This window comes from Quercus lobata, chromosome 4 (genome assembly GCF_001633185.2).
Source record: "Quercus lobata isolate SW786 chromosome 4, ValleyOak3.0 Primary Assembly, whole genome shotgun sequence".
Taxonomy (NCBI): domain Eukaryota; kingdom Viridiplantae; phylum Streptophyta; class Magnoliopsida; order Fagales; family Fagaceae; genus Quercus; species Quercus lobata.
The window spans coordinates 35,738,690-35,757,039 of NC_044907.1; the positions used below are offsets into that span (position 1 = coordinate 35,738,690).

Sequence of the window (18,350 nt, forward strand, 5' to 3'; positions counted from 1 at the left end):
AAAACAAGTTAATAAAATAACTTGTAAATAAATTCGAATTTTTTTATCAAAAAATGAACCAAATTGGATATGAACACGTAATCTTACTTATTGATGAGCTTAAGTTGTACTCGTGTAAAAAATAATATTAAAAGATGATAATCTTAAAATTTTAATATCTGATTAAACTTGATTTGTTATAAGTATATAACCCTACTCACAAAGGAAAAGCTAACTACAACTTTTTTTTCTTCCTTTTGATATTAAATTTAAGTACCCAGAAGACCAACTCCATAAAATCACATATCATTGCTTATAGATTTTACTTTAGGTAGACATATACGTATGTAAATTTTACATTTAAAAAAGAACTGTTCAAATATCTTTCAGCAGGAGTCTATGTTACTGTCAAAATAGGGCGTCAAATCATTCACTAGGTCAATGTAATCATTCAATATCCAAGTTTAAGATCATTAAACTATTTTAAAACTATGGAGATGATTACATTGGACACTAAGAAGATACTCAAAGACGTAAAGCTTCTTGATGACTCACATAATCCAAATAAGATATTATATATATCAAACCTAGTTGCAGCCTTCTTTCATTTATAAGCTACACTGCAGAAAGTTGCTATGACAGCCCACACACATGAAAGCTTTATACGAACATAAATATGTATTCAATAGCTTGTTTTTAGCTTTGACATATAAAATTAGATGAATGGGGAATTAATTAGAGAAAACGTGATGATAGTATTATTGCATGTGTTAATCTTTATTAGATCCTATATTTGGAACTTGCTTGTAAACCGGACAATGAAAGGTAAAGATCGTATGAAGCCAAGAAACCATGTGACTCGTCTTGATGGTAGTTTAGAAAGAAAGGAAAGTGTTTGAGAGATATGAAGGAAACTATTATTGGGTCATCATGTGTTATTTATAGCTAGTTTCCTTCATCTTCAAATCAGGTTCACATGAAGGGTCAGACAAGCATATGGAAGAAAATTAAGAGAGAGCAGCAAAACAGAAAAAGAGAGAGAAGAGAAAATAGAATAAGAAAAATTGATTTGGGCAGATAGAGATGATAGCTTCATTGTCACTTCAAGAGCCCCAATGAGAAGGGATTTTGTTCGTTTCTCATAAATGGCCAAAACAAATTCACTAGAGGAAGCCTTGTCAACTTGTGTACTTCGAAGATATTTCACAAAGTATGGGTCAAGACACTATAGTACATGCATGTAAGAGAAAATATCGCAAATTTCATGACCAAATGAATGGCCTAGAAGCAATACCAACCACTAAAAACTCTTCCTCGTCTCCTAGTCTCTTATTCAAAGCACTAACACTTCCCCGATATTTCTTTTTCCATAACTAAAAATTGTGGAAAAAAATTTTAAACCAAACATGGGTAAAAATTTTCCCCCTAGGTACTTTATTTCTTCTTGTCTCTGTGCGCGTGTCTCACTGTGTGTTCTTTTTTTTCCTTGTTTCCCCATCCATTTGACAATAATAGAGGGCCTAGCAATTAAAGGCCCTTCAATGAACCTGTAAAAGTTAGCAGGCTTTAGGTACTATGAATTCTTTGGCAAAAAGGCATTCCAATGCATTCAATTCTCCTTAAGAGGCTCAACAAAACAAATAAGGAGTGTGACAGATACGAACCCTTCTCAAAAACAGTCTTCCATGTACCCATAAATTTTTTTTTTTAAAAAAAACCACAAGTCTTTTAGTTTTTCTTAGTATTAGGACCAACAACCATACCTCAATACCTATCAAACAGTTATTTTCATAACAATTTTTGTGTCAATCTCTTGCGTCTAATTAAATATGTTTGTCCAACAAACTATAATTTAATTGGCTCAAATTAACCCTTTGATATACGAAACCTGCTTCATGTAACATTCATCAGCAACAGTACTGAAACAAACAAAATCAGAAACAATAACTGTACCCAAAAAAAAGCTTATAATAAAAGAAAGTTACATTATTTTATTAACAACTTACTGAAATCCATAACACAAAGTCACAAACAAAACTCGTTCATATACCCAAAACAACACTTCGAAACAACATATATATAATTAACATTTTGCTACTATGAACACCAACACTTTTTGACATAGTCACTTTTTCTTTTTTGGTTTCTTTAATTTTTTTTTTCCACTGATCAACACATTACATCCTTGAGAAGCTTGTACCTGCGCGTAGCTGTTCGTGGTGAAGGTGTTGGACTCTTTCCCTTCTCGGCGTTCTCAGCTTCACGATCGTGCTGCTGCTTGATTTTGTCGCCTGAATACTCAGACCGGCTTGTAATTCCGGTGTCGATTGAGGCCGCAGATTTCTTGGAAGAGCTGCCTTGTTTTGTGGTTTTCTCCTCACTTTGGCACCAATCGCAAAGTTCAATCGGCTCAGCAAATTCGCTGTAGTAGTTACTACAATACCTATGAAATCAAACCCAAAAAAGATAAACACAATCACTCATAAAATAATATAACTTGAAAGCCATATGGGTCTCGTGATTAATATCATATGATAACAAAGAGTACTAAGCTCTTTTTTTTATATATATAGAATAATAACCGGGACTCGAATCTTGCCTATACCTAAAAAGAAATCTATTGATCACTTAGTCTGATGATATATCAGTTATTATGGAGTGGACATTATAGATTTAATTAATCGAGACTTAGACTAATAAGACAGTAGATGACATAATAAACATGCTGGGATGGATGATGATGAGTATGAAATATGACATATCATAAACATGAAAACATGATGATATATGGTTGTTGGTTGAGGTAGGTACGCCTATGGATGATGATTATGACACATAGAGATAATGATATATGTACATGAAACATGATGGAATATGATCATATATGTGTGTGTGTGTGAAAGAATTGTTATATATATGTATATGGTGGGTGTGATGGTAAAAGCCACACAAGTACTATACATACGAGTGTTGAAAGCGGTGGCGGCACTTGTTACAGCGGAAGAGCTTGTCAGAGAAGCCCACGTCGCCGCACATGCAACACACAGTCTGGGTGTCCACCATTGCTTAAAGATAGAGAATATGAAAGAGAAACGGAAGATTAAGAAAGAAAGAGAGAGATAACTACAAAAGAGAAAGAAAGAAAAGGTAGACAGAGAGAGACTAGGAAAAAAAAAAAAAAAGTAATGACTTTGAATCGGTGTTAAATACTATATATATAAGAAAAAAAAAATATATATATATATATATATTATTTATATGATAAACACACAGGTAGACCACAGGTTGCTTGCAGTCGTTTTCAGTTAGGGCAGGCACAGAGAGAGAGAGAGAGATGTGAACCTTAAATAGAAGTGGAGAAAATGACAGTTGTGTCCCGAGCTGAGCTAGCCTTATTTCATTTCTATCTTACCTCTTCTTTACATCTTTTGTCCTTTCTTGGGTTCTGGCCTTTTGCCATTTAGTGGCATACCGGTATTACCACGCACCTTAACATTTATCTCTCTTTCTCTAGGGGAAAAATCTTTTATGTATGAAATTAATATCTCACTGATATGTGGGTCTTATATGCATGAAACTTACATGTCAGGAAAGTTGGTTTGATTTCATATGTTTTGTATAGGAGATATTTTCTCCTCTCTAAGGTAGGAGAATATTACATATCACTAAATAGATATGTTGTATTCATATTGCCTTATACATTTATAAAAGATTAAATACTTATAAGGTTGTTGAAATTCATATCAATTAATGAATTTTCTAATTTAGGATTAAGGACTTCATAAGATTCTTAAAGATAATAATAAGTAAAAAAAAAAAGTGAGTTAACCCAAATAACATAGAGAAGAGAAAGGAAATGAGAAAATTTGAATTAGTGACCTCTATTTAATGAGACATAAGTCTCGATAAATTATTATGCATTTCTCATCTACTAAGAATCATATAAGCAATAAATCCCAGTTCATCAAAAAAAAAATAAACAATAAATCCCAATGCATTGGGGAAAAAATTTGAAATTCACCAAATGAAAAATTCTTCAATCCTACACATACAATTTTTAAAATTGAGGATGTTATATTTCTAGGCCTATTACACACTCTAATTTTAACTACAAGTAATAATTTTCTAAAACTTAAATAATCCTAGCTTGTTAGCTAACTTACAATAGCTTTATTTTAACTATTTTGAATCTTAAAACAATTGAAAAATCTAGTTTAGACCCCTTTTTATATTTAAAAAAGCGAAATTCTTGGATTGATTGTTAAAGGGAAAGCAATAAAAGCATGACCAAATCTATAAAGCGATATAAGAATTGATTGTTCAACCATAGTTCTGCAGATACCAAATCTATAACTAATATAAGGAAAGCAATAAAAGCATGATAGAAGATTTGGTAATGGAGTGAAAAACCAAATAAGAACATCTTCAATTCAATGGAAAACCCACTCTGGGGACCTAGCTAGTCCCTCGAAAATTTTTCTAAGGAAAAACAAATAAAACAGCCTACATATAAAACATATATTAAGCTAGACACTTTATTACAACCTCTGCATACGCTTTCCTTACCTTTTTTTACCACAGTAGCCCTAGAATCTCTAAAATCTTCCTCAACAAATTTCCTCCATGAACTCCTTGTACGCAGGAACAAGAAACTCTGGTACTCGACAGAGTTTCTCTCCTTAAAGATTTTTTGCAGTGAGTCTTATTGGAACAAAGAACTTTGTGGGGTTTCAATCTTTGAAGCACTCTCTTTAAGATCACAAGATGAATGGGTAAAGAAACAAATATTTTTCTATAAAACATAAAGGAGAAAGGGAACATGATTTAATCTCTGAATAGAACAGGGTGTGGCCTCCTTTTCTCTATAGGAAAATCATGCAAAATCATGTTTATACAAGTATTAAAATTAAAAATTATTATAAAAAAAAATAAATAAAAAAAGAGAGAGAGAGAGATGGCACAAACTAGGTTAGAAACATAATCAAAATTGAAATTCTGGCTTTCTCTCTCAAGTGAGCCTAGAGCAAGGAACTGAAGAAGTTTCAGGTTCGTTTATTGTTTTGCTCGAGTTAAAATTTTTCTGTTTGCACTTCTTCGAGTAGTTTCAAGACAGTTTTTACCAAACTTGTCCAATGAATGAAATGCATCCACAACTTGATTTTTAATTACAACCAAAATCATGGAATAAGCCAACACTAAAATCCTAACAGCAATTATCATAAAATTGTTCAACAAACCAAGTTCTTTATTTTGATTAAGAAAACTAAAGGTTTGTTTGGCACTATATTAAAGAGGCTACTAAAGAGCTTTAAGGTCTTAAAAGCTGTTTAATAGAAAAGAATTGGCAAAATATTAGTAGACCTTTTGCCTAAAACTCTTTTAAGTGTTTATAAAATAAATCATCAACAATAAGTAATAATTCCCCCCCCCCCCCCCCGCCCCAACTCTATAACTAAAGCTCTACATCCTATCATGGTCACAAATGAGTATTAAAAGTTCAAAGCTCTCTAAAACATGAATTTTAGTTTTGCATGTACTAAACTAATTTTTCCCCCTAAGTGCATGGTCTTAGAGCACTCACATTGAATTAGTCAAAATTTTAGCCAAATTTATCCACACACAAAAAAAGTCCTATTTTAGCTAGCTTATTTTTCAAATGGGCCCGCGTCAAATTCTCCAGAAAAATTTCTTATGCATTTTCAATTGAATATTCATTTTCTAAAAGGATAAATTAACAAATGCCCTAGAAAATTTGTTAGTAAACTATTTTATGAAAGTTTTTATGAAAAAAGAAAAAAAACGTAATTAATGTTTTGACTGTTTTTTTCTATTTCTCATAAAAGTTGTGTAAAAACTTTCCTAAAATGATTTATTAACAATTACCCTGAGGCACCAGTTAACATGACCCATTATTATTAATTTTCTGTTTACTTTTCTCACATCTCCCTCTCTTTTTCATTAACAGCCATGGCTATTCATAGCCGCCGCCACCACCATCACACAAACTCGTTTGGTTTTCTTTGGGACCACTCATATATAGACTCTCCAATTTTCACTAGTCTCTACTCCTCTCATCTCAATTATTTGAAGACTAACTCGTCTAGTTTAAAGTCACCCTAAATTAATTGATTCACCTAAATCCTTATCATCCTGATCTCGGATATTTTTTCTTTGTCATCAATGAACTCATGGTAGTGCAAGATCTCTGACTTCTTCTTTGATTAGACAACCAAATCTTGGTCATCCGAAACCTTCCAAATCTCAAATATTTCTTATTTGTCACTAGGAACTTATGGAGGTGCAAGATCTTTGATTTCTTCTTCCCATCTCATTATAATAAGGGAGAGAAAGAGCTAGGGCATAGTAATGGACTGATTAAACATAAATAAAATAAGTCATAATTAAGCTACAATGCAAATTAGAATATGTTATTTGACTAATGGAAAGCTATCCAATGTCAAATGATTTTTGGGATTAATGAGCGTGTAAATTTAAGTGGACTAGTCCAATGCTAATTTTAGGCTAGTGCTTTGCTAGAAAATGATAAAATATTAGGCAAAAGAAAAGGACAACCGGATAAGAAGAAGAAGGAAGAAAGGAACTACGGAGAGTGAGTACACGCGCCACATAGAGAGACTAGATTAGCACTTTTGGAGATTTATAACAGTGGTAAAAAGGGTAAAAGTGAAAAAATCGTTAAAAAGGCAAACAATTTGGTCAACTTCGTACATGTTGTTGTTGTCGTAATGAGGGAAGGGGATAGACTTGACATTAAAAAAGTTGTTGCGGAGAATTGAGGAATGTTACAAAGTTACAAGTGACGACCAGAAAAAAGGTACAGTACTCTACTACTACTAAGCTATGTATGGACAAAAAGTCCACAACACCACAATTTAAAGACAAGAAAGTAGAGCTGGGAGTACACGGGGCTACGCACCTGTACATGGATGCAACATGGTGTCACCTCAGATTTGATGATTTTTAAAATAAAAGGCAAAATCAATTTTGGTTTCTACGAGTCAATGTTAATTTAGTTTTATATTTTAGTTGTAGTTAATTTAGTCTCTATTATTATTTATTTAGAGTAATATTCATTGGTGAGTTGACGGTAAGGATTAAATTAATTGTAAATTAAAAATAACGGGAACGAAATTGATTGTTACTAAAATGTAGAGACCAAATTGACAACAATAACTCCAAAGTGATATTTTTTCCCAAAAGAAAAAGGGCTTGTAAGCAACGAAATCAATACCATACCAATATCGGTCATATTGAAAAAATATATTGTACTGGTACTCCTCTAAAACATACCGAAAAAAATATTGAGTTGTATCGGCCAATATTAGTGTTTTGGTCAGTATAATAAAAAATTTGAAAAAACATTTTGTTTAATATAATATATTGGTTAATGTACTTCAGCTAATATGTAGGCTTATTAAATATGTGGATTTTCAATTTTATGCTGATAAATACAAAAATTAATAAATTCATACTAACATAAATAATACAAATATATATATATATATATGTATGAAAATATATAAATAGCGGTAATCTCGAAACGATACACCAGTATCAACCGGTACCAAAATATTTCGTTCCCTTGGCCAAACTGAAATAGCCTCCGGTACGAAATCGACTCTCTTGCTTGTAAGTATGGTTACGATCCCCCGCACTACTTAGTGTCTGTTTGGGAAACAACTTATCTAGTTTTACGCTAAAACTTTTAGCTAAAAATATGCTAAAGTATACTTGTATCTTGAAAAAAGTGGGAAAAAAAAAGAAAAAATGAGATTTTAAAATTTTGTATATAAAAGTTAAAAAATAATGCTAAAAGTTAATGCCAAACACAGTCTTAAATTCTCATATTGACTTATAGTGTAAGATCGCCTAGGCACCTATTATTACTGCTCATACTCACAACTCACAAAAACTTTCTACACTAAACCTATGAAATTGATAAGGTGATATTACATATTTCGGCTACATTTATTCACCCTCGCTTTCACATTGAGGTGGATCCCACGTAGCCGAAACATGATAGATTTTCTCCACAATTGAGACTCTAAAAAGTCATCAAATCTGCACAATTATTGGTTTTTTCTGCACCATATGATTTTATTGGTGGGTGTATCCAATGGTCAAGATCCATAGGGCTACACAAGTACATTGTGGAATGTTATATTGCACACAAAGTTTAAAGCTGATGATAAGCATCATGTGGGGCCAGGTTTCTTTTGATCAGGCTTCTTTTTTTATGCCTGAGTTTTACTGTGTGTCTGTTTGGGCGTCCACTCAAAGCAATATCTTCGGATCTTCCATTTGTTCTTTTTGAAGAAGAATATATTTTTTAAGGAATTGTTTAAGATTAGTTTTCTTCTTTTTTGTCGAAAGCACGGTTTAAAAGTTAGATGAAGGTATCGAACTATTAAAGATTGATTGGCATTAGTGGAAATATTAATTTAATAGATACGTTGGGGGCAAGTATGCTGGTCAACCCTAAAAAAATTAACTGTTTTTAAAATCAAAGAAATCCATAATTTGGCCTCCACTTTCATAAATCTATATCTATGCTTAGTCCAAAAAAAAATCAATTTATATCTCTACTATATAGAATAAGTGACAAGCCCATTTTGGTCTCTACATTGCATTGTCACACATACTCACATTTGTTAATTTAAATACATATATTTGAGTGTCATCCACTTCAACATGTTTAAAAGAGAAAGCTAACCCAATTTTGTTTTTAATACCTTCGTTTAGGCAATCATCCCATCAGTTCAACATGTTAAACTCTCTCTCTCTCTCTCATTGTAGCAAATGCCAAATTGCAATTTTACTCTCTTCTTCCTTTTATAGAGATTCTTTAAATAATTAATATAACATATAAAAACACATTTAACCAAAAAACTTAAGCCCTATGAGTATAAACTCAACTATATTATATATTAAACACTCATTTTCTAATAATCTTTTTCAGTAAACAAGCATGTGTAGCACATGTGACCTTCTAATCTTACAATAATTAAATACTTATTAATTATTTTGTTAATTTAGTCAAACTAGATTAAAAATATGTACAGTTGTACATAAGCAAATAAAATATTTAAAAAAAAAAAAGTCAAACCAAATGCATGCATAGAATGAACATTAGCTTTTTGGGTGTTTTTAGAAAGAATGTTGTATCATGAAAGAACCCTCTGAATATTAATATAGCTAACACTTATAATTTATTATCATCCTAGCATTAGTTTTAGACAAATCTAAATAGATTTTAACTCATTTTTCTTGTGAAAATTAAGATTTATGAGTGTGACTGGCATGGAGGATACTGTTGCTTACTGCAGGCACGAAACAGAGCAGGATATGAAGGGAGAGAAGCACTGGCTTTGTTAGAATCACATTCACATCTACGTACGTGGATCATGTCAATGTTCTGAATGGCACGTTTCTTTGCACCATACAGATGGCTTATTTTTGTGGTTTTACTTGACGGCTGCTTTATGACTTTTTGTGGTTTGTCAATTCTAATGAATGCTCGAAATTAAACTAGCAAAATAAAGGTGGTGTTTTTTACTGTTTTTTTTTTTTTAAGATAGTGTATATTTCATATTTGGATAAATTGGATGTGATTTTTATTTAATTATTAAAAGCTGATCAAAATATAAATATATTTTAAAATAAAGTTTTACATAAGTAAATTTGTGAAAAAGTTTAAACAAAAAACTTATCTCAAACAAACCTCCCTTCTTCTTCAAATGCAATTTTTTTTCCACAACTATTTATAGTTGGTTTGGATTAGCTTTTTCCTGTTAATTTATTATTTTATTTATTTATGTAAAATTTTTAAAGTCTCATTTTTAAAAATTACAATTAAATTTACTAACTGCCAATGAAGAAATGTTAATTGATTCAAGTTGAGGGAAAAATAGAAAAAACTGTAAACAAAAATTACATATTAATTAAGAAAGTAACAAAGAGTATGACTTCAGATGGAATAAAATTATAAAAAAAAAAAAAAATACATATAATCAATCTTAACTAACTTGTTGAGAATTTATAACCTATTTTAAAAAATTTAGTACTAAAGTTTGGTTGTTGTTAACATTATTGTTGTATTTTATTAACATTTAACAATTAAATAAATAAAACTTTTCAAAAATATGGAGTTAATTCAAACGTAAACTTAGAAAGTTGTTAAGCTCTCATTTAGTAGTTATTAATCTTGCAACTCGTGTTTAGGAGAAAATATACCATGTTTCGGTAATACTAACTCAGCATTTGTTTTGGTATTTCCTATTCAATAAATAAGTGACACCTATTTCAAAAAACCACATCAGACTACTCCAATAAATGATTAATTTATCTTCCCAATAGTATAGAAGATTGTGATTAATTTATTGGAGTAGTCTAATGTGGTTTTTTGAAACAGCTGTCACTCATTTATTGAATAGGAAATACTAAAACAGATGCTAAGTTGGTATTACTGAAACATGGTATTCTTTCTCACCTTCATAATTAATTCTTTATACATAATATTTTTACATTAGGAGACTTATAACTCAGTAGCATTGCTTTATTCTCCTATAGAAGAGACTTGATTTAAAATATCTCCTCCCTCATTTAATATAAGCGAAAAGTCATTTAATATTAGCCAACAAAAATAATCTCTTACTTTTACTTAATCATGTTTTTTGCATTAGTTAATGGGTCACATAGTTGAATCTGATTGTCTTTAATAATAACTTTGTCATTTCTTTTAAAGAGACTTTGGAGAGGAATAGTTTTCCACTCTTATTGTATAATTGATTATTTTCCGAGAGATTCTGCAATTGGGATCAATGAATGACTAATTTCCTCTTTATTGAGTGCATGGCTTTCTTATTGCTCCAAAAGTTTCTCCCACTCTAGCATGCTTAGCCAATGTCAAGAAAAAGCTAGGAGATATGTACTTGCATTGGTGGGCCGACCTTGCCAAGGGAAATTTTTTAATCAGGAATAATAATGTGCTTCTAAATCTAGTTTCAAGGATGAGAAATAGACCTCCACTCTAATATTGAATAATTGATTATTTTCTACCAAGATAGTCCTAAAAAGAAAAAGAAAAGGTAGGTGAGTATCACTTTGATTTTTGACTCATTTCATTCAAACCAGGATGGTAGTCCTCAAGAAAGAAAACTCTGCTTATACATAACTTTATAGGTGATTTTAAGATTATGACACTTAATTAATTATCTATTTGCATGTAAGGAATTGTATGATGCTAGAATATAATAAGTTGAGTAGATCCAAGAGTCTAAGGTAAGACAAAACCATCATAGTTCAGTATATCAGTACATGTACTTTTATATTATTCAATTGTCTATATAAAAACAGACATTGTCCAGTTATACACATAATTCAATTAATTGATACATGTGGCACTTAACAAAATAAACAGACATTGTACAGTTATACACCCTTAAAGTTTAGGGTGTTTAGTTTTTACATCCTAAAATTTCAAAAATTTATATCACTTAATAGATAATAAGTACAGAGTGGTTGTTGATGCGAAAGAAATATACAAATTCTAGAATTTTAGAATGTAAAATTCAAATTTTGAAAGGTATAAAATTTAAATACTCTCAAACTTTAGGAGTGTATAACTATACAATATCTATATATACGAAAAAGAAATGAGATTCAAATACAAAAGTAAATCACAAACTTCAAACTTTTAATCATTCTATTTTTAAATGCAATTTTTTTCCCCTTCTTTTTTTTTTTTTTTTTTAAACTTGGGAATTACTCAATGTCAGAAGATTGATAGCTTTGTATCATGCATGGATGATGTGTTAAAACCATAGGGAATAATAGCTAGCGGGGCTGATAGTGATAGTAGCATTGGTGATTGGAGTCCATAGAAGCGTAGGTGGGTAGTGGGTTGGCAAAGCTACCATTTCTTTTGTGTGGGGCTTGAAAATAGATTTGGTGATTAACAACTAAAATGTTACTTCTTGTTATTATCGTCCAAACTAACTTGTCCAGCGTTACTAACCAATCCAGCTATCATTATTTTCATCCCTTCAAGATGTGACTTCCCTATCATTTTCTGTTTTTTTCTTGAATTTTTTCTATGATTTAGTTATTTTGTCATTGTAACGTAATTATCAAAGGCAGTAAAATCTCAATAATCATTTTTTATCATAATTGCTAATGAAATCAATGAAAAGAAAGTCATGAAGCATTCGATGGAGTTTCTAAATTTGTCTATAATTGGGGCTATATGAGTACTTCCTAGAAAAAGTAGAAGCTTGTTAATGAGTACTAGGTTTAAATTCTTTTAGAACAAAGTTGAGGATAAAATTAGGACAAAATTTTCCTTCAAACCAGTTTAGAGTAATCTCATCCAACTCATTAAGTGGCGATTTATAAGATCATGCACTTATATTATTTAAAAAAACTCAAATGACTAATTAAAGATGTCATATGACGTCTAAAAATACATATCAATGGATTTTTCACCTATCATATAATGGTAGTGTTGTCCATGAGTCGGTCTAGGACAGGTTTGGGCCACCCAGACTCAACCTGATCTTGGTGATAGTAGAACAAAGGACCCGCTGCCAACCATAAGCACTAGTAGGCCAGATTGAGTCTATTTCGGTTGAAACTGAGGAAGGCAACAATGATCGAGATTTTGGCAAAAAACAGCAAAGATCTCGTGAGATCTCGATAGATCCGATGGAAATTTCACTGGATCTAGTGAGATCTCACCGGATCTAGCTGAGAATTCATCAAATTTGGTGGATCTCACCAAAGTTGCCTTGGGTCGTCAGTCGAATCAGGTTTTTCAAGTTTGATCAAATTGAATTTGATGCAAGTTCGATTAGATCTCTCGGGTGGGTTGGGTCAACAGTTCTCTTGCACACCTCTATTTGATGAATTGGAATAATTTTTCTCCAAACTAGTTTAAAGGTAAAAAAAAGTTTTCATAAAATTATGTGTTCAAAATCAATTTGCATAATTTATCCAAAGAATAAAAAAAATAGAAAATTTAATTAGAATAAATTAATTGTGTATCTAATCAATTATCACTAATCTCTACTCCTTTAAAAATGTGGAACTTTGCCCAAAGGTCCAGTTTAATGTACTTTTTATTGGCCTGAACAGGTGAAAAAGAGCTGAGAGTGTTTGTATCACGTAATAAAAATCTGGCCATGATTTTTCCCCCCTTTCTTAGAGGCAATAGTTAATAATTAGGGTTTTTTTTTTTTAACTAGCTAGAGGAAGTCAAGTTCAGTTCGATGGTAGGGTCTAATCCGAACTCACATCTTTGAGGGAAAGTAAAGATTCTAGTTGCCACTAGACCGAAAGGCCTTTGACAAGATAATTAGGTTTGAAAGCTTAGTGCTGATTGCTGGTGATAAAAATGGGATCCTTGGAGTCATCTACAACTATTAATCCACATGTATAGTAGTGCATAGCTCACCTGCCGATATTGCTACACTACAACTGATTTTGACATCTAAGCCTTTTTCAAGGGAGATTTTGGATTCTGACCAAGAAAATAGTACAGTGGTGGGAGTAACTACTAACTAACCCTTGTTTTGTCCATAACAATCATCTCCTTTGTATTCTTAGAAGTAATTCATTAATAGTGAAAATAGTAGCCCTACAAGGCCAAAAAGGAACTCCCAAAATTGAAAACATTAGGGTGGGAATTACCAGGAGAGAAAAACAAATAAAAGGATAAAGAAAATGAAAGATTGGAGTGCAGTAGCTAGTAAAGACTACTTCAAGGGGGATTGATAGATTCCATCAAACTCGACTAAGAAATCCACTCATTGTTATGACTCTGACCACATCATCAACATTAAATTCAAATATATTTCAAATTATGGGATTAGTCAATTATATAAGAGGTGCAACTTTGCTACAATGACAAAGTGTTACATAACAATGAGATAAGACTGTCAATAAATTATGGGAAATGTTAACCAATGCCCTAAGAGTATTGTTTTAGGAACTATTTATAGAAACATTTTATTGAGAGAATAATAAAACAATAGGTCATGCTAACAGATACCTTAAAGGCAATGGTTAATACTCTATTTTAGAAAAAAATTAACACAAAATTTATGAGAAATGGAAAAAGTTATCAAAACATTAATTTTTTTTTTTTAATGTTGTTGACAGTTTTTTATATTTCTCATGAAAGTAGTATCAAAACTTTTTTATTATGACTTATTAATAATTACCCTAAAGACATCCGTTAATACAACCCATAATTTATAACTCTATTGACATTTTCTTTTCTCGTAATAATGGGATGAGTGACAAGGTTATGGGTTCAAGACATTAAAATATAACGATAAGAATTATGTTAACTTTTTTTTTTTTTTTTTTTTAGGGGGAAGAATGATGTTACCTACCAAATAGTTCCTCTAATACTCTAATATATAGCTACCTTGTGAATCATTCATAGTTTTTAAGAAGGTCATCTATTATCACAAAGAAAAATAAATGGAACACATCACATATACCAAGGAGCTAGATTTAGGTTGAGGAATTACCATGTTGAATCCTTTACTAGATTAACACGTAGTTTTAGATGCTTGAATATCTCACCTAGGTACAATCATAAACTTAGTTGGGTTAACTACCCTACCTAGCTAGCTAGTTCCTAGTTCATTATGCCATATTAAATCAAGTCATGTAAGTACACTGTCAAGTTTTCTTGTAAATCTTTATATTTTTTTTTTTTTTTTGGCTGAATTTGTAAATCTTTATATCAACTTTAGGTTTTTGTTTTTCATGCAGTAAAGGTTTAATAGCTAGGTGCAAGTGTGGGCTTATGCCTAATAGCACTTAGGCCAACCGGCCATAATAAATAAGGCTATAGACCCCATCTGCTGTACACATTAGCAAGAGCACAAACCTTAAAACACTACATAACGTACGAACCCGGGTAACTTGGCACAAAGGTAAAATACATGTACGAAAACCTAGCCCAGGTGGGCAAGGGAAAAGTCTTTGTGTACGTTAACCACAAGCAAATGTTTCCAAAAGGAAAACATTTTCCACCACAAACTCCAATTCTTTTCCTGAACCCCAAATCCATGGATTATTGGGGCCACCAAAGATCTGCCCCAGAATTTTAGTAACAATTTTCAGAAAAACAAACCGTAAAGTCTGGTCACTTGGACACTTGCCATTGTGTGTTACAAAAGAGCCTCCACCGTCCAAGCGGCTGGCAGATCCAGAAAGTGTTGACCTGGGTTCAATTTGTGGCTTGAATTGCCACTGAAGCCTTCAAGGCCCACCACTTGTAAGTCGGTCAAGTATGACCGAATACAACTAGGAATGCAACTCTTAGTGTTGCCGACCTATGATATATATAAATATATACATTAGGTTTGTGTTGTACGGGATAGTGAGTCGAGAATTCTATTAAAAGTGCAGCCGCATAAGAGAAAATAAAGAAAAGAAAGTAATCTACTTCTATTCTTATTGTTTTTGTAAGAAAGTGTTAGGATGTAATTGAAATATAAGTTTTTTTAGAGTATTTTTGTGTACTATTGTATCTTCCTATTTTTATAGTGCCGTGAAGATAGATAGTTTGTCGAACCACGTAAATTATTGTGTTCTTTGTGTATGTTTGTTATTTAATTTCCACTTGTTAGAGATATATTAGCCCATTAGCATAAGCCCATGTAGCCATTTTAGGATTTCCTCCATGGATGTAGGTCGTTTGGCCGTTTGGTTGAACCACGTAACCCTCGTGTGTTATTATGTTATATACTTTATACTTTTGCTTCCGCATCCATACTAGCATGTTGAACATGGTGTATCAATGCTAATATTTAATATGGTATCAGAGCATAAAATATAGGACACAATAATACACGAGGGTTACGTGGTTCAGCCTAACGGCCTACATCCACGGAGGAAACCCTAACGGTCAATATCGTCACTATCATCAATAAGAAAACCCTCAGGCTTGTTATCCAGGAACTTGTTCAGAAATACTGTAATGAAAGGAACATAGGAGTTTTCCGCTAGGTATTTGACCAAATAGGATTGTCCAGTTCCTATAGAACCTATCACTAAAATACCCCTAGAGGGGGATAGGGCTAAGCGGAGCGAAAAGGGTTTTCCATGAGATGGGAAATGAAAACTATTAGCCTCACACGAGATTTGTGAATAAGTGATTGTCTGATAATGAGCAAGAAATATCCGTCTATATATACACATGTTATGATTCATTGTAATACAGGATTTGTACTACACTCTAATATATTATTGATGTAGCCCTTTTAGGGTTTTCTCCATGGATGTAGGCCGTTTGGCCGTTTGGTTGAACCACGTAACCCTCGTGTGTTATTATGTTATATACTTTATACTTTTGCTTCCACATCCATACTAACATGTTGAACATGGTGTATCAATGCTAATATTTAACATGGTATCAGAGCATAAAGTATAGGACACAATAATACACGAGGGTTACGTGGTTTAGCCTAACGGCCTACATCCACGGAGGAAACCCTAAAAGGGCTACATCAATAATATATTAGAGTGTAGTACAAATCCTGTATTACAATGAATCATAACATGTATATATATAGTAAACTAAACCCTAGACTAATAGACTTCTAGTACAAGTAGGAAACTTAGCTTGCACACAAAGTAGAATTAGGCTTGAGCCTATACTAATGGGCTAATATATTTCTAACACCGCTTATTTAATCTTATTGATTTGAGTCTAGGAGTGCTATTTGCACACAGAAAGTTTAGTCCACTTATTGAGAAAGTGAATAATAGTGAGTCTCATCAAAGTCCTATTCTAATATATATGGATACGAAATTCAATATAGGAACCCTATATAAAAGTCTAGAACTTCCTACATGGAAAGTGAATTCCCATGAAGAAAAATATAAAAGATATTTTAGGTCACTTGTGAGCATCAAGGTATATTAATTATATGTGAGTTTGGGTCCTTTGGGATAATGTTTAATGAACCTTGTTAGGAATATGGGTTTAATAAGGTTATTGTATTATTTTAATCCTAATTGTACGAGTAGTCCTCAATACTACGATCTTATGGTTAGTTCAGATTAGCCTAGATTCAGTTTACCATACACATTCTTCAATAAGTCCATTCTTTTTATATCGGATTTGGTCCAACTCTCTGACAAAGTTGTCGTGTAAGATACAGAGTCACCGTTTCTCAAAAAAAAAAAAAAAAGATAGAGAGTCACCATCAATTATAGGATTTTATCATCACTTAATATTCTGATTACCCCTATCAAAAAAAAATCTGATTATCACCAACTTAGTTAAGGTCTTTTTATTTTATAAGTTGAGCAATAAAACATTTGTGGAGTTGTTAGAGACCCCACAACATCTACATTATAATAAGTTACCCCATTTCTATTATCCATCCAAAGGTGATGGAATAATTTAATTTGCTTAGGCAAAGTCATTCTCTAATCTATGTTTGATTTATTTTTGGATTTGGTGGGGGCCTTGGCCCAAGGTATGGAAGAGGGTTTTAGAACTATACCTAAAGTGAGTGGTCTATATAGGGCTTACTCTAATTTCTTGAAGGTTGGGGACTTTCAGTTCGGGTTACATACACATTATGTGCGGCTAGCTTTGCGCTTAATTAAAAGACTATACAATTCTTTGAAAGTTAATTAATGTTTGGGAAAAAGTTAACCGATGCCCTAAAAGTATTGGTTTAAAAAATATTTTTAGAAACTTTTTATGAAAAAAAATAATAATTTTTTTACTGCTGTAAGAGCCCAAAATTGCTAAGCCCATGTAGAACAGTGGAGTTAGATATTTCAGGCCCAATGCAATTAATTTGTTAAAGGATGGGCTTGCAAGGTTAACTTTGATGCTTTGCTCTAATCTAGATATGAAATCAATGAAGGTAAGGCTTGTAAAATAACAAGAAAGAAGTACAAAATATGGATAAAACACTTCGTTGGGTCTGGCCGAGGAGGCAATGTTCATAAAAAAATAAAAATAAAAACAAAAACTTTAGTGTTTGATACAAGATGCTATTCTCTGACTTCCAATCCTTTCTCAATCATTCATCCCCCTTCCTGGAGGGATTCTTTTACTTTATATAGTCCCTTCCATTGCATTTGAGCCCTCCACCTGTACGTCTCAAGGTATTAATTTGGATGTTTGTCCCATCAAGACTCTGCTACTGAAGGTGGTAGAGTGTGCTGTGAGCTGTAGGATTACTGTTTTAGGGATCATTCCTTCATTAATGTGGCTAGCTAACTTGGTACAGTGCATTTAATGCAGAGATAATGGCTACTTTACCTAGGTATTTCCTCTCTTCTTTACTTGCACGTTTCTATTTTCTTCCACG

The 18,350-nt window shown here is 32.2% G+C and overlaps 1 protein-coding gene across 2 annotated transcripts; it reads right to left on the reverse strand.

Annotated features, from left to right (window-relative positions):
* Positions 1-1,057: 1,057 nt before the first annotated feature.
* On the reverse strand, positions 1,058-3,125 carry LOC115987042. Of its 2 annotated transcripts, XM_031110484.1 has the most exons (3): positions 2,945-3,125; positions 2,180-2,422; positions 1,058-1,526 (listed from the first exon to the last, which is right to left on the reverse strand). In XM_031110484.1, the coding sequence occupies exons 1-3, from the start codon at positions 3,040-3,042 to the stop codon at positions 1,313-1,315; spliced, it is 555 nt and encodes a 184-aa protein (XP_030966344.1). In that variant the 5' UTR covers positions 3,043-3,125; the 3' UTR covers positions 1,058-1,312. The 2 variants fall into 2 exon arrangements, with proteins under 2 accessions (XP_030966344.1, XP_030966345.1); XM_031110485.1 differs by lacking the exon at positions 1,058-1,526 and having other exon boundaries at positions 1,948-2,422.
* Positions 3,126-18,350: the final 15,225 nt, after the last annotated feature.

Bases quoted from the DNA above. Each gene is read 5' to 3' on its own strand.
- LOC115987042 (XM_031110484.1), bottom strand. From the start codon at position 3,042: ATGGTGGACACCCAGACTGTGTGTTGCATGTGCGGCGACGTGGGCTTC. The intron at 2,423-2,944 runs GTATGTATAGTA...TTGATTTCATAG, and splicing joins CGCCACCGCTTTCAACACTC to GTATTGTAGTAACTACTACA. The intron at 1,527-2,179 runs GTACAAGCTTCT...TAACTTTTACAG, and splicing joins CCACGAACAGCTACGCGCAG to GTTCATTGAAGGGCCTTTAA.